Source organism: Harpegnathos saltator, unplaced genomic scaffold, assembly GCF_003227715.2.
Source record: "Harpegnathos saltator strain DR-91 unplaced genomic scaffold, Hsal_v8.6 scaffold486, whole genome shotgun sequence".
In the NCBI taxonomy this organism is placed as follows: domain Eukaryota; kingdom Metazoa; phylum Arthropoda; class Insecta; order Hymenoptera; family Formicidae; genus Harpegnathos; species Harpegnathos saltator.
In genome coordinates, this window is record NW_020230300.1 from 410,093 (window position 1) to 432,809 (window position 22,717).

General features: G+C 47.1%; 1 protein-coding gene across 1 annotated transcript; it reads right to left on the bottom strand.

Annotated features, from left to right (window-relative positions):
* Positions 1 to 228: 228 nt before the first annotated feature.
* Positions 229 to 2,726, bottom strand: LOC112589370 (uncharacterized). The gene is made up of 3 exons (XM_025302367.1): positions 1,772 to 2,726; positions 1,155 to 1,522; positions 229 to 855 (listed from the first exon to the last, which is right to left on the bottom strand). The coding sequence occupies exons 1-3, from the start codon at positions 2,724 to 2,726 to the stop codon at positions 229 to 231; spliced, it is 1,950 nt and encodes a 649-aa protein (XP_025158152.1).
* Between the last annotated feature and the right edge of the window lie 19,991 nt (positions 2,727 to 22,717).

Genomic DNA, 22,717 nt, shown 5'->3' on the forward strand with positions numbered 1-22,717 from the left:
CTCCTGACCTTGTAGGGGGGAACGCCCGTTGCGGGTCTCACCACCACAGCCACAGAGCCGCACGTACTGTCCAGCTAGTTTTTATTACCGGCCGGAACATAGTACGGCTCCGTGACCAGACCCAGGCCGGCGCCCATTTCCGCAAGTCTCTGACACCAGAGATCCTGCGCAAGGGCGCCGCGGCCTAGGTTGGCCTGTGATACCCGGAGGAGCGTGAAAGCCAGGCCTTCACGTCTCCTCCGGGCGATCCTCGTCGGTGCCCCTCAGAGAGACTTCGGGTGGCGGTGACGCCGTCCCTATCTCCTCTGAGGGGTCCTTGGCCGTGGTGGTGGCTTCCTCTTTGGGTGTCTCAGTGGTGTCTGCCACTTCCTCCACTGGTGCTATGGAGGTCCCTACCAGGGGGGTTCCTACCTCCACCTCCCCCTCCTCTCGGGAGTGCAAGGTGGGGAGGCTGTCAGGGAGAGCCGAGGATGGCGCGTCCTCCGGCTCTCCGTCTAAAGTTGTTGGGAGTGGGGTCTCAACGACCTCCACCCTCCTCACCTTATCGGTCCTCTCCGGTGACTCAGTTCCCTCATCCTCCTTCTCAGGTTCCTGGTGCACCGATGACGCCGCCGGGGGGACCGCTTCCATGGCGGTCCTCCTCCTTTTCCCCCTCTGCGGCTGCGGCTCCTCCTCCATCGGGGTGGTGGGGTCCAGGGTGCGGCTGGAAGCCGCCTCCACAATCATATCCTCCCGCGTACGGGAGGAAGCCGGTCTGGCCTCCTCCCTTTCCTCGCCCCTAGTCCCTTCCGAAGTGGGGGGCTGTTCCTGGTTCCGGGCTGCCGCTTCCTCTGAGCCTCCCTCTTCCTTTTCTGTCTGCCGGTCAGCGGTTTACACGCCGGACCGCCGGCCTTGTGGCCGGCAGGTTTCCCCGCTTTTGCGCACACAGGGCAGTGCGCCGCATCGCCCTACAATATTTGGCGCGGTAGCCGGGGGTACCGCAGCGATAACAATTATCGCTGCGGTCGACGGCGCTTTTGCACTGCTCGCGCACATGGCCCTGTTCCATACATCTGAAACAGAGCGCCGCGCGAGCAGGCAGCGCCGTCACCCCGGCTCCGGTCCATCCCACCAGGACCCGTCCCACAGCGGCGACCTTGGAGACCGCCGCCAACGGGCACCGCACCACAGCCGTGGCTGGCGGTTCCTCGCTGGGTGAATTGCAGCTCACTCCCGGACACGTCCGTGGGTGGGCAGCCCCCAGCGAGAGCCACAGCGGCCGTCACATCCTCGACCCCGACCGTTGCGTCCAGGCCGGTGAGCCGCAGTGCTGCGGTCTTCACCGGCCTTTGGACGCTGTAGCCGGGGCCCTTCTTCGCCGCCAGCTTGCCGAGTTCCTCGGCGAACCGGTCGGCGGAGGGCCCTGCGTTGAGGCCAGGCATCTCAATAAGTAAGGCCCCGGTACGGGCCGTTCTAATTTTCAAAGCACCCGGTATGCCAACTTCTTTAGGCTTTATCCGGCGCCTGGCCTCAACCATGAATTCTTTGTACAAATCCTTAGGGCAAGTGACTGTGACGGCCGCAGATCTAGGCGGCCGCAGCACCACTGCCACCGCTTTCGGTCCCCCCTACCTCGGGCCAGGGGCCTGTCGTTGGGGAGCCGCTGCACTCTTCTGCTCTTGCTTCGCCTTTCTCTTCTCCCCTCTCCCAATCACCCTACTCCAGGTTTCTTCCTTCTCTAGGACTTTTGTTGGCTAAGAGATGGTTGGGGGAGGGGGAGGGGGTACTTTACCAGTCTCCTGCTTCTGGCCTGATGTTCGGCCAGCTCCTCCCTTCCCTCCTCTACGCTTGTCCTGCGTAGGGCCTTTTGGTTCCCCTCTTTTAACAGGAGTCTCTTCCACTTTCCGGAAGGGGGAGGCCCTGTTTCCCCCTCCTTGTTGGACTATAGGTTTCCGTATCTCCTTCCTGAGCTGTTGCTCCTGCCGCAGCTTCTCTCTCCTTCGGGCTGCCTTTCTGCTCCTCTTCTCCCTCTTCCTCTCCGCCCTCCTGTTGATCTCCTTCAGGACTGGGGCTAGGTCCCTGTTCTTTCCAGCACTCCCTTCCCCGACCGGGTCATCACGCGCTTTTCCAGTCGTAGGGGCCGAGGCCGAGAGGGGACCGAGGACCTGAATTAGTTCTTCCACATCGGGAACCCATGATCCTCTATCCGCCTTTACTTTTTCTCGACATTGGAGGAAGTAGTCGATTCCTCTAGAGAGGACCTTATACGTCGCTTCCTCCTCAGGCTTGAGGTTGAGCTTGGCTAGATCATCATCTAGTTTCTTCCTCACCCCTCCGATAGAAGGCCTCATGACGGGAGGGGGGGCATCCATTGGCATAGTGTCGTCAAAAGACGGGACTACGCTTTTGGATCCCCTCTCCGCCGCCTCCCTGGAGGAGCTCAAGGAGCCGTCCACGGCCTTCATTTGTATCACCCTTTTCTTTTTCCTTGAGGGGCCTGGTCGAGTGTCCTCATTCATCGATGAGACTCCACTCTTTTTGGCGGCCTGCGCGTAAGTTAACGCCGCAATTTGCGGTACCGGTGCTGGTCCTGCATCGATCTCCTTGGCCGCCAATTTTTCTTCGGGGCTCCTGACCGTGATCCTCATGGTCCTAAGCTCCTCCCGGAGCTGTTCCGCCTCCTTGTTCGCCGAGGTTGGTCTCTCCTCCTCGCCGTGTGCAGCAACCCTCGCTATGAGGGTTGTCATTATGGCCTCGGAGGTGGCCACCGCTCAGTTCATCAGTGACACAAACGTACCTTCCAAGGACTTTGACCTCCGTGCCACTAATCTGATAGCCCGAGGGCTCGACCCACCTCTGAGGCCAACTCCGGCGTTCTCGCCTCCCTGAGTAGCGCTCTAGAGGCAGAGTCCCTGAAGACCTCCTCGACAGGGCGCGTGTCCTTTAGGGATCGAAGGATCCCCCTGCCGAGGAAGTCCGCGATCTCTGCCTCGAGACGGGCTTCCGCTTCCTCCTTTTTCCTTATTGCCGCCTCCTCCCTCTTCTGCCGAATTCCGACAAAGCGGCCGTGCGTGGGTTTACGGCCTGTGGGGTCCCTACCTGAAATCAGAACTGGAGAGGACTTCGGCTGCATCGGCTGAGTCACAACGACAAGAGACGCAGATGACTCTCCGCTCGTTGTCTCTCTCGTCCTCTTTACCGCGCCTCCGGCCTGGTTGGAGTTGGCCTCCTCTCTGCTGGTGGTAGACTCCGGATTATTGGCCCTAGCCACAAACTTGCCGGAGCTATCCCTCGCCACCGGAATTCGTGACCGTTGGGAGAGAATGACGTCCGACCTTATGGTGGGCTCCCCCGTAGTCATTCCCTTCCCACTACTCGCGCTCGCGTTTCGTCCCCTCGCCTGGACGCCCCCTTTACTAGAAAGGGGACCAGGCCTCGAATGACTCAGCGTCGGGGTTTGGATCTTAGACCCCATCCCCCTGGTCACTCGCCTTCCCTCGGTGGGTTGCTCCTCCTCCGTCGAGCTAACCTCACTGTCTCCCCGGTGGGAGGAGCGCTTCTCGTCACTAAACGAGGGATACGTATATGACGGCATTCTCTTCTTCACACGGGAGCTCGTCCGGCGAGTCCCCCGGTGGGAACCGCCCTTTCGGCTGCTGGACGCCGAGGTGTCTCCCACGTTGTGTAGCAGCCCCTTCTTCTTTTGACCCGGGGGCCCCACTTTACGTATTCCCCGGTGGGAGCGGTCTCTCCGAGCTTGCTCGGAGGGGGACCAGCTGTTGTGGTCCCAGTCAGAAAGCGGGCCACTATCGTGACTACCGCTGCTTATCCAACTCTTGCTCCTTTCGGAGCTATCATGAACGAGTGACCTGTCGTCTCTTGACGACACACCGGGGACCAGGTCGAGTTCCCCGCCGCGACGCTTCGCGGTAACCATGTCAGTACAGGGGCCTGCGGTAGGCCCTGTACCTGCCCGTCGCTCGATGACGACATGGGGAGGGCCGGGACACTACCCTCCCCACGCCGGTTCTCGGGTCCGAATACTGAGACGTTGTCAGCTGAGGTTGTCATAATTTCCATCCAAGTTGTAACGACGCAAAAATCTTTACGCCGTTACGCTGACTGCCGCCTAACAGCACGCGGCAGTCAGCTGAGCGCACACCCCCCGACCCGCGCTGACCCCGCGCCTAGACGTCGCGCTCAGCCGAACATGCCCGACCACCAGGCAACGACGCTCGGGCACGGTCCGCCGCCGAGCCGAGCTAGCGGCACCGCCGAAGTTATCTTCGCCAAACGCCGCATAATCACGATTTATTCCGATTAAAAAGCGGAATTAACTCCGATTAAGGGCGAAGAAAACCGAAGCCCCAAAATCTCGGGTATATAATCCTGGCAGATTTTGACGAAAGGGAAGTCTCCAGAGTTCCGTCTCCGCAGATAGTTCTTTCCGAGAGAGGATCAACCGAGAAGCTCCTGCCGAATTCGTAAGTTAGTTACCAGGCCGTCCACGGCGGCCATTACGATTACATCTTTTGCGATATAAAGATCGGACGGCGAGTTTGCCGTCGCTCCGGTGTATTCACCGGAACGCTCTTATTTTGTGCCGTCTTTGCGATATAAAGATCGGACGACGAGTTGCCGTCGCTCCGGTGTGTTCACCGGAACGATCTTATTTTGTGCCGTCTTTGCGATATAGAGATCGGACGGCGAGTTTGCCGTCGCTCCGGTGTGTTCACCGGAACGATCCTATTTTGTGCCGTCTTTGCGACATAAAGATCGGACGGCGAGTTTGCCGTCGCCCCGGTGTGTTCACCAGAACGATCCTATTTTGTGCCGTCTTTGCGATATAAAGATCGGACGGCGAGTTACCGTCGCTCCGGTGTGTTCACCGGAACGATCTTATTTTGTGCCATCTTTGCGATATAAAGATCGGACGGCGAGTTTGCCGTCGCTCCGGCGTGTTCACCGGAACGCTCTTATTTTGTGCCGTCTTTGCGATATGAAGATCGGACGACGAGTTGCCGTCGCTCCAGTGTGTTCACCGGAACGATCTTATTTTGTGCCGTCATTGCGATATAGAGATCGGACGGCGAGTTTGTCGTCGCTCCGGTGTGTTCACCGGAACGATCCTATTTTGTGCCGTCTTTGCGATATAAAGATCGAACGGCGAGTTTGCCGTCGCCCCGGTGTGTTCACCGGAACGATGCTATTTTGTGCCGTCTTTGCGATATAAATATCGGACGGCGAGTTTGCCGTCGCTCCGGTGTGTTCACCGGAACGATCTTATTTTGTGCCGTCTTTGCGATATAAAGATCGGACGGCGGGTTTGCCGTCGCTCCGGCGTGTTCACCGGAACGATCTTATTTTATGCCGTCTTTGCGATATAGAGATCGGACGGCGAGTTTGCCGTCGCTCCGGTGTGTTCACCGGAACGATTTTATTTTGTGCCGTCTTTGCGATATGAAGATCGGACGGCGAGTTTGCCGTCGCTCCGGCGTGTTCACCGGAACGATCTTATTTTGTGCCGTCTTTGCGATATAAAGATCGGACAGCGAGTTTGCCGCCTCTCCGGGCGTTCTCCGGAACGATCTCACATTATTTTTTTCCTCAATTTCATAAAATAGGGCCCCGGGAAGGCAAGAGCTGATTAGCTAGGATTTAACGCATCAACCCAGCGCGCAAGGAATACTCACGTCGCCCGCACCCCTCGACCACCAAGGCGGTCGATGGTACGGCCGAGGACAAAAACGAGCGCGACGTGTCGCAACGCGTTCTTGTATCGGTTTTTGCAACCCGTCGCCAAGTCGCGTGCCGAATAGCCCAAACGCGAGCTTTAAATCTCGGCGGAAACACCAGCGGCGCATATTTGGGGCTCGGGGCGCATCCCGCGCGATCATTAATCGGTGGGTCGACCCTCACCGTCTGTACGAATCAAGCGCCGTACGAGATAATTGCATAACTAAGCCTCAAGCAAATCGCTCACCTACCACTGTGACCCCGCGGGGCTCGTAGCGTCCGCGGAAACAATTCGCGCGATCACCAAACACCCAAACATTGGGACGTCGCGTCACGGCACGCGGTCGTGACGTGCAAATAAAGACGTATTGTGTTATACTTATTTGTCTTCTCTTATTGACAGGCACACACACACACACACCTTCACCTAAGAATCTTTCCTGTGGTCGGCTCGTAACCAACGATCTAATCCACAGGACCGGATCAACCCGAAGAAAACCGAGCCCGGAGGCGCGACTGTTACATAGTGCCGGATTGTTACGAGCCTGGCCCACTCGGGTGTGATTTCGGGGTTTTCCTTCCCCTAGACCGGCTGCCTTCACCAGGCTAACGAGCCCGCTCTGCTCGCGCTGTAGGGTCCTCTGGGCCCCACGAATGAGACCCTCCAGACCCTGGATAAAACCTGGAGGCAGCTGCCCATCCAGGAGTATTATGGACGCTCTTAGTCTGGTCTCTCTGTACAGGCCACCCCGGCATGGTAGAACCTGCCAAGGGTCGAAACCCCCACCGGTACAGCCCTGTACATCATTGGGACACGCAAGCTCCCCCACCACGACAAGGTGGCGCCCACGGGGGAGAAAAAAGGGGACTCTTTCTGGTCCCCTTCCCCACCCAATGCCCAGTATCCTGGCACAGTCGTCAGCCATCCACTCTGAAAGGGGCCCCAATGCCCGGCGGCTTTTGCCTGACGGATCAGGTCGCTCGCCAACTGCGGGTTCCCTGTTGCCGACTATCTCCAGCCGTCGAACACCAGGGTACTCCATTTCGGACGGATAACTCCCGACTGTGTGCTCCAGATTTCCCGGATACCGGTTGTTGTGCCCTTGGTTGCATGCTAAATGGTGAGTGGTGAACCTTATCCATCTCGCCTGCAATCCAGGCACCGTAATTGTCATGCCATTTCTGGCATGCGCTGGTCGAACTGCTTCCGGTCGCGGTATCGTGTGTCCGCATGCACCCCTTTTCAGGGCCGGTCGAGGCGCAGAGGACGCCAGCTGCGGGAGTCTCCCAACCCTGCAGTAGTGCATATAGGAGGTTTTGTCATCGTCATCGGCGCCACATTGCCGCCCCACACACGCCGGGCCAGCAGAGGCCAGACAGCCTGACCTGGAGGGTCGGCCGCCCTACCTCCGCCCGCCCAGCCCACGCGGGGCGACGCAGCAGCACCGTCTCTAACGGCGGCATACCTCCACGACCCATACGCCCGTAACAGTCGGCCAGCTCCTTTCCATGGGAGTAAGACTGGGACACCGATGAGTGCATCCCCCAAGTTTCCTCAAGGAATACCCATCCGGCACCCGAAAAAACCCCCCTTCAGAGGCGAGCTGGTTCATTTGTCACGCTTATTCTCTCCGGCACTGTGACGAAGGTGGCCCATCCACCGCCGTCACAGCCCCAACCCATCGAGGATAGGCGGCGTCTCCAGCCCCCTCCGGTCCCCACCCCCTCACACATTCATTCTGGATGGCTAGCCATTCTACACCCAGGAGGAGCCCGTCCCGTCTCCCGAGAGCACCCCCGCCCCCGCCGCCAAGCGAGCCCCCCAGGCGCCGCGGGACTTCGGCCTAACGGATCAGTGAGTGCAAGCCCACCGTTGCTGACTATCCTCCGCCCCCCGGCACCCAAAAGACCCCCGCCGACGACAGAACCGGAACCCGCGGGGTCCGCCACGCGCTCCACCGGGTGTTGCCATTCGGTAGCGCTCATGTAGAAGAATTAAACCACATGAACTCTGCCTTGTGGACTTCATACGCTCGGCAGTCTCACTAGACTAACGAGGCCGCCTCCCCGGGTTTGTTCTTTGAGGTTCTTCCTTCCTCCTCGGTGGACTGGGAAACCAGTCTCACGAGTCCGAGCGCCCGACCGGTTTATTCACGAAATTTTCCTCTTCGGTTTGGTCGCCCGAGGGCTAGCGAGTCCAAAACACCGCCCCGGGACTAATGAGTCCGAACCCCTGACCGGTTTTAAATCGGAATTTTCCTCTCCGGTTCGGTTGCCATGCTGCTAACGAGCCCAAACTCCCGGGTTTTTACTTTGGGTTTTCCTTCCCCTCGTTTGGTGTCTGATAAACCAGACTGACAGGCCCAATCGCCCGGGTTTATTATTCGGGGTTCTTCCTCCCCTAGTGTCGGATGTCTGGACTGCCAGACTCACGAGCCCGAACGCCCGGTTTTTGACAGGTTTTCTCTCTGTTGTGATCGCCTGAAGGCTAACGAGCTCACACGCCCGGGTTTTTGCATTGGGTTTTCCTTCTCCTGATTCGGTTGACAGGCACCGCCGGCCTAACAAGCCCGATGGGGCTTCTCGCGTCGTTCGTATGTTAGCTGTGATTGGCTACAATAGCTCCGTATATTCCGTTCCGTTGAGAATATCATTTTCCCCACCCTCCAAAGGCTGTTTCAATCCCGCCATGCCCCATTAGAAAGAGACAGACACTTACCGAACGCATGCTGTCTCTTTTTTCAGTTTTACTTCCCTTCTACCCGAATGCGGGGTCTACATTTTCTGTATGATTTGAAATGTTGCTACAACATTGCAGATATAATAATGCAAAATATTGTTTTTGCAATGTCTCTGCAATATTGGACTGCAATGTGCAATGTTGCAACATTGCAGCAATATTGCTGCAATTGTCTGTGCTGTATGGGCTGATTTAATCTTCAGAGATGAAATAATAAAGCAAAGTTCCTCCTTAGTAAACGGTCTTACCAAAGAGTCAATATCAAAGTCGGGAAATAAGCCATCCGAAAAGGAAGAATCAGCGGAAGAGGCGCCTTCCCATTCACAGGTGAGACCTTTCCGGTCCTAAAACACGGACGCCATGATTTTCCCCTCTGAAGATTGAACTTTGAATTTTTTGGAGGATAGAGAATGGGTATGGCGCTACTGCAGAGACTGTCTTTTTGACTCAGAAGTATAATGGCACACCCACGTTTCGTCCCCAGTCACAATTGAGTGAACGAATCTCACACCTGCTGTAGATAGAGTGAACGGAGGACGCACTGGTTGACGTATTAGGCTGTTGCGACGACATTTCGTAACTGAGTGAGGCGCTCGATGGCTTATTTTGACCGTTACGAACCCCTTTACACGTCACGGGTGCCAACTTTGCAACAAAAAAATCCCTACGTCTTACACAGCCCTTGTATTCTTATTTTCTGGATATACCTCGTACAACATATTTAGCCTCAACTTGTAATATAGAAGTAACTTTATATTTTTTAAAGGTATATATATGTACATAACAGGTTTTTACAAGTAAAATTTAAAGATAATACATAAGATTTTACAAGTAAGACTTATATAAAACTTACCTTTTTAAGCAAAAAAGTAAAAAAAGGCGCCAAGTACAAGCGCAATACGTATTGTGTTATTTTTAGAAGTATCAAACTTAAATTATTTCTTTTAATGTATATATGTGTACATAAGTTTTACAAATAAAATTTATAACTATAATAAAACTCTGCAACACTATTCTACTGTACAAAAGAAGTGGTATATTAGAACAGTAACGCCAACTGGGAAACCTAACATATATACCCACATAGCACCGCAATATTGCAGGAATATTACAGAAATGTTGCAGGAATATTGCTAAAATATTGCATAAATATGACAATAATATTGCAGAAATATTTAATATCCTAGTGTTGCGGATTCGCCGAGAATCAGCAACGCTGCGCGTGATGTTTACACGATCACGATCGCTGTGTCGCCGCTGACGTCAACGTACACGTGCGAGGCGACTCTCCGACATTCTAATGTCTCGTGCGATACTCGCTGCGCTCGGCGTGATTGTTCGGCCTCCCGACACGTGAAAAGAGATGCTGTTTCATCTCGATCTCTCGGCGATTGCAGAAGAATTCGGAGCAGTGCCGCGCTTACTGCGATTTCCTCCGCGAGTATGAGGCTCTCGGCCACATGAAACGCGTCGGCAAATCGACAAATTTGAACGATCGTGAAACAATCGTTTTCATTCCGCACCATCCGGTTTTTCGCGCTAACAGCCTAACGACGAACTTGCGGGTTGTGTTCAACGCGTCAAGTCCAACGTCAAACGGATCGAGCCTTAATGATCACTTACTCGCCGGACCCAAGCTGCAGACTGAATTGCCGGCCGTAATTCTCCGATGGCGCCATTTCAAATATGTATTGGGTGAGTGCAAAAGTTCGTGCGGAGTTTCAATAGATGGAGTTATAAGCGTCGTAAAGTGTTGTCATTAATACTTCCATCTACATATTATATAACGTTGGAAAGGTGACGTCTTCAGCTGTTATTAAAAAAAAATCATTTGTTTTCATACAAACTGCTTCGAGAATTATCACTTTAAAAATGAGTATCGATAAGGTGCATTTACGGCATGTTATGCTTTACGAGTTTCGGAAGGGAATAAACGTTGCCGCAGCCGTAAAAAACATTCAGGATGTTTATCAGGATGAAGCATCAGCTAAACGAACTGTGGAAAAATGGTTTGCTAAATTTCGGCGCGGAGAATTTAACCTTGAAGACGAGCCACGCTCTGGTCGACCTTCTGACATTGATGACGATGTTTTGCGTACTTTAGTGCTCAATAATCCGCGAATTTCAACAGAAAAAGTTGCTACAGCACTAAACATTGACCGATCAACCGCTTTTCGGCGTTTAAAAAAGATGGGATTCGATTTGAAGCTCGATATATGGGTGCCCCATTTGCTGATCGAGAAGAACAAAATCAAGCGAATTTCTGCAGCCGTTTCTTTACTCGGGCGGCTCAATAACGAGTCGTTTTTGGATCGACTAGTGACGGGCGATGAGAAATGGGTCCTCTACAACAATGTTCAGCGCAAACGGACATGGAAACAATCAGGTGAGCATGGTGACGCAATGCCAAAGGCCAGTTTGCACCCGATGAAGGTGATGCTCTCTGTTTGGTGGGATTGCAAGGGCATAATCTATTTCGAGCTTCTCCCCGTTGGCGAAACGATTGATTCGGACAAGTACTGTCGCCAATTAACCAATCTGAATCGAGAAATAAAAGAGAAACGTCCGATTTTGTCAAATCGCAAAGGAGTCGTCTTTCATCACGACAACGCCAGACCACACGTTTCGAAAAAGACGCTGCGCAAACTGAAGAGCCTGAAATGGGATGTCTTAACGCATCCACCGTATTCTCCTGATATCGCACCATCTGACTATCACTTGTTCCAGTCATTGCAAAATTATTTAAATGGAAAAAACTTTGACTCTTTGGAGGCCTTAAAAAAGGGCGTCTCTTCGTTCTTCGAATCTAAACCGCGCAGTTTTTATGATCGAGGCATCCGTATGCTGCCAGAACGTTGGGAAAAGATTATAGAAAACGATGGAGAATATATCATTGATTGAATAATGATTTTTGTTTGCCTAATCACTGTGTGACTTTTACTCACAAACTCCGCACGAACTTTTGCACTTACCCAATATATGCTGCTGATATCGCAAAAATGTATAGGCAGATCAAGATCGATTCACGTGATCTTAACTATCAACGCATTCTGTGGGCCGAGAATTCTCGCGATCCGCCGCTGGAATTTTAGTTATTAACCGTTACGTACGGTATGTCGTGTGCCCCGTTTCTCGCATTACGTGTACTCCAACAATTGACGCTCGACGAAGGGGATGAGTTCCCACTCGCCGGTGCCGTCCTGCAGGACAATGTTTATGTCGATGACGTTTTGTTCAGAGGTAATCACCTTCGCGACGTAATTCAGATCCGCGCTCAACTTATCTCACTGCTCCGTCGCGGCGGGTTTGAATTGCGTAAGTGGTCTAGCAACTCGCCAGAACTGCTCAGAGACATCGACGAGTCCAATCACGGATTAGCATGTTCAAAACCCCTCGCGGCCGACGAAACTATTAAAATTCTCAGGATTGTGTGGATTCCGTCGGTGGACGCGTTTCAGGTCTCCGTTTCGTTGTCTGATCCCATTGCAATCAGTAAACGTTCAATTTTGTCATCGCGAAGCTGTACGACCCTCTCGGATGGGTTACTCCGGTTACCATTACCGCCAAAATTCTAATGCAACAACTCTGGCGAAAAAATCTTAATTGGGACGACCCGATTCCCGACGCTCTTCTCGCGCGATGGCAACTGATTTATGCGGGTCGGGTGCTCGATGGTTTGCGAATCCCGCGCTGGACCGGATTCGACGATACCGTTCGGCGCGTTGAATTGCACGGCTTCGCGGACGCCTCCAATGCGGCCTATGCCGCAGTAGTTTACAGCAAAATTATTTCTCGAACAAGTCAAGTGACCGTCACTCTGCTCGCGGGCCGATCGAAAGTCGCCCCCCTCCAACCTCTCAGTGTCCCTCGGCTTGAGCTTTCGGCCGCCGTATTCCTCGCTCGTCTTATCGAGTTCGTTTGTTTCTCACTCAATCTCAAAGCCGTGCCATGTTATTGTTGGTCGGATTCGACGGTCGCGTTGACATGGCTCTCGCACCATTCGTCGCGCTGGAGGACGTTCGTTGCGAATCGTATCGCTGACGTGCAAACACGCATACCCACCGCGCAATGGCGTCACGTTTCAACGAGCGACAATCCCGCGGATTGGTGGGCCATGAAATACTGAATCATCCGTTATGGTGGCAGGGTCCGGCGTGGCTTTTGCAGTCGGTTGACGCTTGGCCACCTCATCTCGCTTCTTTAGCCGCCCAGGCGGTGCCCGAGGAAAAAATCATCGCGATGCATAACGTACAAACCTCCCCGTCGTGGGATCTCCTCGCGCGTTTTTCCTCATGGCCTAAATTAATCCGGGTGGTCGCCTACATCCTTTGTTTCGTATCCACATGTCGTCGTATCAGACCTCACAATGCGGATGTCGAATCTCGGGGTCGAGCTCTGACCGCTGCTGAGTGCTCACAGGCTCGACTATTCTTAATCAAGCGAATTCAAACGGAGCTGTTTTCGCCCGCCATTCGCACCCTCGCGAACCGAAGAGCGCTCCCTGCAAAGGACCCGCTTCTATCGCTCCGTCCGTTTTTGGATCATGACGGCATTGTTCGTGTTGGCGGGCAGATTTCTCGCGCTCCATTGCCTTTCGACACCCGACACCCGATTCTCCTGTCGTTATATCCTCTCACTAAACTCATAGTTGATCATGCGCACCTTCGCGCGCTGCACGCCGGAATGCAACTCACATTGAGTATCCTCCGTCGCGACTTTTGGATCATTCGAGCGCGAAGTATAATTCGACAGCGAATTCATAGTTGCATTCCGTGTGTTCGCGAGCGTGCCGCGGTCCCCCTTCAACTTATGAGCGATCTTCCGCGGGAACGAGTGACCGCTCCGACTCGAAGTTTTATTAATTGTGGCCTCGATTATGCGGGGCCAGTATTTATTCGCGCCTCCGCTGGCCGGGGCATCGTTTCACGAAAGGCGTATATCGCGCTGTTCGTGTGCTTGGCAACGCGCGCCGTGCATCTTGAGCTCGTTGCCGACTACTCCTCGCAAGCCTTTTTAAACGCGTTTTCTCGATTCTCCGCCCGGCGTGGGCTTCCAGCGAGGATGTACTCCGACAATGGTACAAATTTCGTTGGAGCCGATCGGGAACTCGCCACTGCATACCGTGCCGCGCTTCGGGATCCTAATTTTCAAAACCGTATGGCGACCGACGGTATCGAGTGGAAATTTATCCCCCCGTCGGCCCCTCATTTCGGCGGCATTTGGGAAGCCGGAATTAAGAGCGTCAAGCATCACGTGCGTCGATCACTTAAAACTCAGACTCTCACGTTCGAGCAGTTTACGACTCTTCTTTGCCGTATAGAAGCCTGTCTGAATTCGCAGCCGATCGCGCCCTTGTCGGATTCATTCGACGGTTATGAGTCCCTAACTCCGGGTCATTTTCTCATCGGATCTGCTCTTACGACGAGCCCCGAGCCATCCCTTCTTGATATTCGCGAGAATCGGCTCACCCGGTGGCAGCTAGTGCGACATTTAACGGAGCGATTTTGGCGGCTGTGGTATGCGGACTATGTAAACTCGCTTCAACAGCGGAGTAAATGGAACCAAATCCAACCCGCGATTAAAATTGGGCAGCTCGTCCTGCTTAAGAACTCGATGCTTCCTCCTTGTAAGTGGGAGTTGGCTCGAGTTACTCAGTGTCATCCCGGCGCCGACGGACTTGTGCGCGTTGTGAGCGTCCGGACGGCGAGCTCAGAGATGACGCGTCCAATCGGCAAATTGTGCATATTGCCGATCGATTGCGAAAAACCGGACCCGCTAGTGTCCGCCCGCATTGAAACCATCGTTTCAAGGCGGGCGGAATGTTGCGGATTCGCCGAGAATCAGCAACGCTGCGCGTGATGTTTACACGATCACGATCGCTGTGTCGCCGCTGACGTTAGCGTACACGTGCGAGGCGACTCTCCGACATTCTAATGTCTCGTGTGATACTCGCTGCGCTCGGCGTGATTGTTCGGCCTCCCGACACGTGAAAACACACTTCCAAACAAAACTTGGGATGTGTCGCGAGGCTGAACCAATCATTGAGTGCCAACTAATCCAATAAGACTTTTTTTTGTTCTAATTGAGAATCCGTTAGAAGCATCAATTTTGCATTCGAGAATTTTCCATCGCCGGAACGCACTCCGATTTTTCTCGTTGTCCCGGACGGACTCTCAGTTCTTGCTCGCTGTCCTGAACGGACTCGCAATTGATCATTCTTTTCTTATTGTTCCTTTTGTTTCGCAAATTTGTCTAAATTTAAAACTGTGTAACATCCTACGCCGATTATCGTTTCCGATAGCCGGGCGCGCCGATTATCAGCCGCTTACGAAAATCGTTACCGTCACGCGATCAACTGTTCAAAGCTCCGAGGCATTTCTTCCGGCGCTTCGATTCATTGTAACCCGGTCAAATACAGTTATTTAAGAGCATTTCGCCGCATCTACCGAGATTCATCTCGATTCTTTTGTTGGTGTAACCCGTCTTCTGCGATCCGATCCACACTCTCCCGCACTTCTTGCGAAGCGGTCCCGGCACGCGTTCGCTTCAGTTAACGCGCGAACACCTAGGCATAAGTCTCGCAGAAATATTGCGGGAATATTGTTATTATGTTGTAGGAATATTGTCACAATATCACAGGACTATTGGCACAATGTTGTTGAAATATCGCCACCATCTTGCAGAAATATCTATGAAATATAGCCACAATACTGCAGAAAAATTGCAAAATATTGCCGAAATATTGCTGCAATCGTGCAGGAATGTTGCTACAATATTTCTTAAATGTTGCCGCAATATTGCAGGAATATTGCATAAATGTCACAGCAATATTGCAAAAATACTTAATGTCCTAGGCATAAATTTCACAAATATATTGCGGGAATATTGCTATGATGTTGTAGGAATATTGTCGTAATATCACAAGAATATTGCCACGATATTTTTTAAATATCAGTACAATCTTGCAGGAATATCTCTGAAATATAGCCACAATACTGCAAAAAAATTGTAAAATATTGCCAAAATATTACTGCAATCGTGCGGGAATGTTGCTACAATATATCTTAAATATTGCCGCAATATTGCAGGAATACTACTGAAATATTTTTATATCACAAGAACATCGCAACGATGTTTTATACATATTGACACAATATTTGCAGGAATATTGCAGTAATATTTCTGAAACATTGCCACAATATTTGCAGGAATATTGCAGTAATATTTCTGAAACATTGCCACAATATTTCAGGAATATTACTTAAATATTTTTATGTTATCACAACAATATTGCTATAATATTCCCGAAATATTACAACAACATTATAGCAATACAACTGCAATTTTGTAAAAATATTGTCAGTATTACAGAAACATTATCACAATATTTCCGAAGTATTGCCTTAACTTTACAATAACAATATTACTGCATATATTATTGTAATATTGTTGAAACACTCCCGAAATATTGCTATATTATTCCAACAATATTACTATAATATAGAAATATTGCCACAGTATTTCTAAAATATTGTAGTAACATCATTCTAATATAATTGCAATATTACAGGACTTTTGCTACAATATTCCCATATTTCCATTTTCATAATGTAAGAATGTTACAAAAATAATTAATAAGCATAAAATTTTCAAATATTTATCTTTATATAATTTTAAATTACATAATTGCAACGCAGTAAACAATCAATATATAAAAATAATAAGTATTAATTATACATTCAAAAAATAATATGGTAATAATAAAAAATAATGAAGTAATAATAAATTTAAAAATTTATATGGATTTTTCATTTTCGTCCATTTTGTCATCAGGATTTTTCTGTTGAGTATCATTTTCCTTGTTCAATTTTTTAGTTTCTTTCAATCTAGAAAAAGTATAAATGTTGAAAAAAATTCATTTATTAAAACTTATAATATATAAAAGTAACATATTTACGTGTTTCTCGTTAATCTTGTTGGTGCATTGGCTAACCACGAACCTATTTTGATTGCTATGTCATGTTCCGTACTGTTCGGGAAAACGTGTCTCACAGCCTCTATAAAGTTTACATTATTTTTCAATTATAATATTATTTATATTTCAAATATATATTTAACAACCAGTTATCTTACATTCTATACATGTAAACATTAATGTAATCTAAAGATTTTTTTCGGCGACTTCTTTTTATTATTTATTTTGTTCATTTAAATTAATATAATTTGATTATTTTGTATAATTTGTTTTAATAGTGATTTTTTATGTTCTTCATTTGGAATATATTATTATTTTACTTTTAAATAAAGTATTACAATGTACATTCAAAAACTTTTGCTTTTTAAAGTTAAGTAATTCTAACATGTATAGTCTGTAATCTGTGTGTAGTTCTGATTGGGATAGTCTTTAAATTTGGAATATTTAAATATCATTTATAAATAGGTTTATATAAATATATCATATTATTGAAACGTTACTACAACATGAACTGTACTGTATAAAACATACATAAGATAACTGAAGGTTAAAAATTATAAAAAAAATACGTACCAATAACGCATGTATATAAACGACTTTCTTCAAACTTGAGTTTTTGTTGCCTTCCTTTTAAACTAAATTTTTTTGCAATACTGTTTTTCATTATTTTAAACATAATGTTGTTCGTCAAATAGTTATACTCCTTATCTTACTCCTTTTTCCAGTTCAGAAATCTGAAAGAAAATAATAGCTTTATATAAAGCTATTTCTTATAAAAAATAAAAAAAAATGTAGACACTTTTTAAATTAAAGGAGAGATTACATAGGAAGTAGAAAATTATAATTGTATTATTTTTTTATAATTTGAATTTTGGTACATGTTGTGAATATACTTTAAACAGAATTATTTTAAATTTTAAATATGTTTGATCTATATATTTCTAAAATTATAAAAATTCTTACAAAAATATGTACCAATTTTTTAATAAATTATTTGCGCAAAATATTTTATCCACCCTTTTAATAACTCCACCTTTTCGTTCGTTGTATAGGAGTAACACGTGGAGCATGTCGATTTAGATACAATAATTTAAACAAATTAGATCACAAGGAAATCATATTTTAAAGGTTTTGTTTTCATATAAATTATTAAATTATGTAATTTGTAGTTCTTAATTTGGTAAAAATTAAGAGCTAAATTTAAGAAGCTCAACGTCATTTTTCAGTAAATGATAATATCCATAATATATGATAATATTTACAATTAGAAAATAAGAATTTTTTCTTCAAAGACAAATAATTCGACAATGATTCTTATATGAAATTTTGAAGCTTAAGCATTTTTTAACCAAATTTCTATGCAGTCTCCTCTTAAAGTGTATCCGGATAGCGATATACAGTTTTTCACTTCTCTTATTCAGTTTTTAAGTTAATAGAAAAATTGAAGTGGTTGCATTCTTTAAGCCAGATATACTGTGGCTTAACTTGAAAACTCAATGAAAAAAGTATAAAACTGTCATATCGGTAGCTGTATATAAGATATAGAAGTCCGGGATGCCCTTAATAATAAAAAAAAATAAAAGGAAATTAAGACAAAATCGGACAATAAGGTGAAAGCAGCGCGTTCCACAAACGTTTTGCGGATTAGAAAGGACGTTAGTCTATATGTAATAAATCTCATGGAGATTATTTTAAAATTGATGAAAATAAATAATTTATAATCAAAATAGAAATTCTCGTAATTTTTTTATCACATTTTGTATATATACATAGATAAAACAAAAGTATAAATATATATATACAGGATCATCGAAAAGTATCGGACCCCCCTAATATCTTCAGTTAGAATGCATTTTGGAGATAATGTCCAATAGCAAAGTTGTATGGTTTCAAGCGGAGAGTAAAATGATGACCTTGACTTTGACCTTCAAGATAATAATATCCTTCAAGATCATTTCAAGGTCAGTCTTATTTTTTTAAATGGAACCCCAACATTTTATTGCATATTCTTATAGCTTATCCCGAGAGCTTTCTAAAACACTATAATAAAACATTTTTTCATTAAATACTTTTTGAGTTATAAAGGTTTGAAATTAACAATTTTTTGACACAAAATGTAAAATATCTTGTAAAATATTATTTAGTTTTCAGTAATCATAACCTTAATACTTTTGTGCGCGAAATAATGAGACCAATTAATTGGTTTAAAGAAAATACATTAATCGAAAAGTATTGGCTCCTCCTAATATTTTCAGTAAGAATGCATTTTGGAAAAATGTCCAATAGCAAAGTTGTACGGCTTCAAGCGGTTATGCTAGTAGGCTATGGTGGAAAACTGCCCGAAGGTGATCGCGAGAAGCTGCTCGAATACGTGATGTCCGAAGGCGTTAGCGGGAATCTGCCCGAAAGCGTTGGCGGGGCCGATCTTTATTGTGTCACTCTCGCAGGCACCAATAGTAATACAAGCTCTTGAGCAAATAATGCGGATCACTGATTTGAATCTTTGATGCAGTGCTGTCTTCTTCTTAGCGAGCAGCAGTCACCTCGTGGACGAAAACGAATAGCCCCAAAAATTGTTTCTGTAACAAAAGAAGCCATTGCGCTTCAATTGATTGACCCAAACATCTTCATTTTGTTTCCAATAGCCCAGAATTTTTTCGTAAATATTATTAATTGATCTATTAGATTTTCAGTTTATTGTAACCGCGTCCTAATTATTCCACCTTACGCTGCAGTTAGTTAGTAAGCACGCCTTACACAATTCAGTTAGAGTGCTGACACCATAAAGTTGTAATACATAAACTTGCAACTTTGCTGACTGAGATCACCAAAGTAGGTTATTGTGTCAGTCATACCAAAGGCACCAGGATATATAAGACTGGAGCCGAAAAAAAAGAGCAGATAGAAGATTGAACCGAGAACTGAGCGTCTCGTTAATTACGTCAAATCCAGGTCCGTCATTCCATGCTAGTACGTAAGCGCAAGTGTAAGGAAAACAAATAAACACCACCTTCTTTTGTACGACCGACTACTTCTATCTCGCCTGGACCAGCGAAGCTCGGGATTCCAATCCCTAAGATCACGAACGAACCCGAAACCTAACCGGTCTTAATGCATCAGGCGCGAAGGCCACGACAAATTTGGTGGCAGTGGTGGGATCGCTCAACAACCTGCATATTGGTCAGCATCGCGGAGATACAGGCATCATCCAGGTCATACCAATACCGTAAGGATTGGCAAAAGAAGAGGAACCTCAGGAGCCCGATAAGCTGCAGCCGAGGCTCCCACACCACGTCAGGTAGTACACGAGGGATCACCGGCATTCTCCGGGACAATCACGGAACCAGCAAGATCTGAAAAGGAGCGTACACCTCGAGTTGCTTCACCTCAACGGGTTGACAGATACGGACCGCACCGCTAGGGGAAGACAGCACCAAGCAGACATGTATATAACAGCAATATTGTAAGTCAGCTAAGGACTCCTATTGCGAATTTGAATGTCTGAGGGACGACTACCAAATATTAGACTAGCACCATTCCGGTTTTTCAGCTATCGCTCATTAAACACTCGCTTGAATTCGTTGCGTGTAATCGAGGCCGCGACCCGTGACATCGCTGATAATGTTCGTAGAACTTTAGAATCACGGTACGATGATAGCGATTCTTCTGAAACTCACGAGCATGTGGTAACGCAGCGCGAATTTCCCTTTAACGAATTAGATGATAGCTTATTCCCTGTCCGGCTAGATACGCGGATAGACAGGCGCGCATCCGGGGAAGATAGTCAAGCCTTAGTAGCTTATCCTCCTAATATCTCAGAACCATACAATATGGCATCTCCTCCGACTAATGTAACTGAGTCAGCTATCAATGATGAAATAAACCAACTCCGGTCGCAAGTAAACAATGCAGATGAGTAAATTCCTGCAGCAACCGTGGATAGAAATTACGACATCCAACGCGAACAAATACTCTTGGATATTATAACTCAGATGCGGCAACAAATGTGTCACATGAATGAACAAATCCATGCACTCGCGGAAAGTCACTATAATCACCGGATAAGTCACGGTCCTATGAACGTGACGTACGGACGAACAACCAACGATATACGAAACCGCCACTCGCGTACTTCTAATTATATGCAACTAAAGGAAGCACGAAATATAATACCCGAATTTGACGGTACTTCGCAGAGTCAACTACAAGAATTTCTAAATGCAAGTTCTTACGTTATGAATAATATTAATCTCGAGGAAGAACCTATGTTACTCGAAGCAATATTATGTACTAAATTGAAAGGCAAGGCTATGATAGATTTCGACACTAGGGATATTCAAAATTTCGAGCAATTGAGACAAGAATTAGAGACATGCTATTCTACCAGGAAAAGTACGACACATTTACAAATTGAATTTAATTCCTTGAAGCAACGAGTAGGCGAAAGTGCGCAAGGGTACGGATTACGTACCGACAAACTTGCAATGCAGCTTTACGAATCCATGATAAATGGACAAAGATACACTACGGAACAAAAACGTGTCATCTTAGAAACTATACAAAAATAGGCGCTACAGAACTATCAGATTGGTCTGAATAACAACATTAAGTTACTCGTTCGCTCACAAAACTATCGTACGTTGCACGAAGCCATAGCCGGAGCCAGTTCGGAAGAACGATTAATAGGATCGAGCCGACCATTCATAAAACATAAGCTGAATCAAGACATACGCAGCAACCGAACTCCGTATTGTTCGAAATGTGGCAAACTCGGTCATTATGAGCGTGATTGCAGGGTAAGCAGAAATCCGACTCGATATTCCTTACCTAAGCCGAGCAGCACACCTCGCATAAATATAATGCAAAAATATTGCAAACGTTGCAGAAAGTCGGGACATAACGACGAGGAATGTTGGTTCCAAAATAATGAACGCACTTATAAAAAGCATACAGCTGCTAATATCGTACCACGAGCGTGGAAACCAAGTAACATAAGAAATAATAATAACAACAAAGAAGACTTATTAGAAGTATCCATGACTAAACCTCCTCGCCCAGCGGATAAGTACCGAGTGTCCTATACCGATGGGACCACGAAAATCTGTACCGGTTTAAATTTAGTTACTATACCAGTAAAGGAAACTAAACGATCCTTGACAGATTTATTAGTGGATACCGGATCTGCTATTACGTTACTTAAATTACGAAATTTAAAAGGGGAAACCTTAATTTACGATAAGAAAATCACTGTTTCGAGAGTAACCGGGCATAAGACGGATACTTTAGGCGTAATTATAGCTACTATATTATTACCCGATCAGGAAATAAAACATTCAATCCACATAGTCCCTGACGACTTTCCTATCAGTTATGATGGCATCTTAGGCGCAGACTTATTGCAGAAATACGGAGCCACCTACGATTATAATATAAGACAGTTACACATTCGTAATGCCATTTTTACACTATATCCGTGTAATAAGATTATTTTACCACCACGGAGTGAAACAACTATACAAGCCTACACTAGCCATAATATCACAGGAATAGTACAGGCTCGAGAAGCATTACCAGGCGTATTTATTGGAAACTGCTTAGTAAAACCACATGTAAATACCTATCCTATCAGTGTCATCAACTTAACCGAAAAAGCAATGGAGATTCCGACACCGTGCGTAACCATAGAAAAAATAGAAGCATCTGATGTTATTACGACTCCTGAAAGTCGGCAACTATAGAATATATCTGTGAAGAATTTCGCGATATTTTCCACTTAGAAGGAGAATCTCTGACCTGCACGGACCGAGTAGAACATGAAATAACTACTCGTATTGATACTGCACCTGTTAACGTTCGACCTTACCGATTACCTGAAAAACACAAATTACAGGTAAATCGACAAATAAAAGAAATGCTGCATAACGGTATTATACATCCAAGTAACAGTCAATGGAATGCACCCTTATTAGTAGTGCCGAAGAAAAGTGGCGCTACCGCAGAACAGAAATTGCGAGTAGTCGTAGACTTCCGAAAACTGAACGACCTTACTATTGGAGATTCCTTTCCTCTACCTAATATAACGGATATATTGGATCAACTAGGCAACTCTAAATATTTTACGACATTGGACCTCGCATCGGGATATCATCAAATCCCCATGGCTGAGCAAGACAAGGGTAAGACAGCTTTCTCCACACCTTACGGGCATTATGAATTTACTCGAATGCCCTTCGGCTTGAAAAACGCACCCGCTACATTTCAGCGGCTAATGAATTCCGTCTTACATG

Coding starts and splice junctions, on each gene's coding strand:
- LOC112589370 (XM_025302367.1), bottom strand. CDS start 2,726: ATGACAACCCTCATAGCGAGGGTTGCTGCACACGGCGAGGAGGAGAGA. Junction 1,523..1,771: donor AGGCCAGAAGCAGGAGACTG/GTAAAGTACCCC, acceptor ATTTGTACAAAG/AATTCATGGTTGAGGCCAGG. Junction 856..1,154: donor ACGGCTGTGGTGCGGTGCCC/GTTGGCGGCGGT, acceptor GCTGACCGGCAG/ACAGAAAAGGAAGAGGGAGG.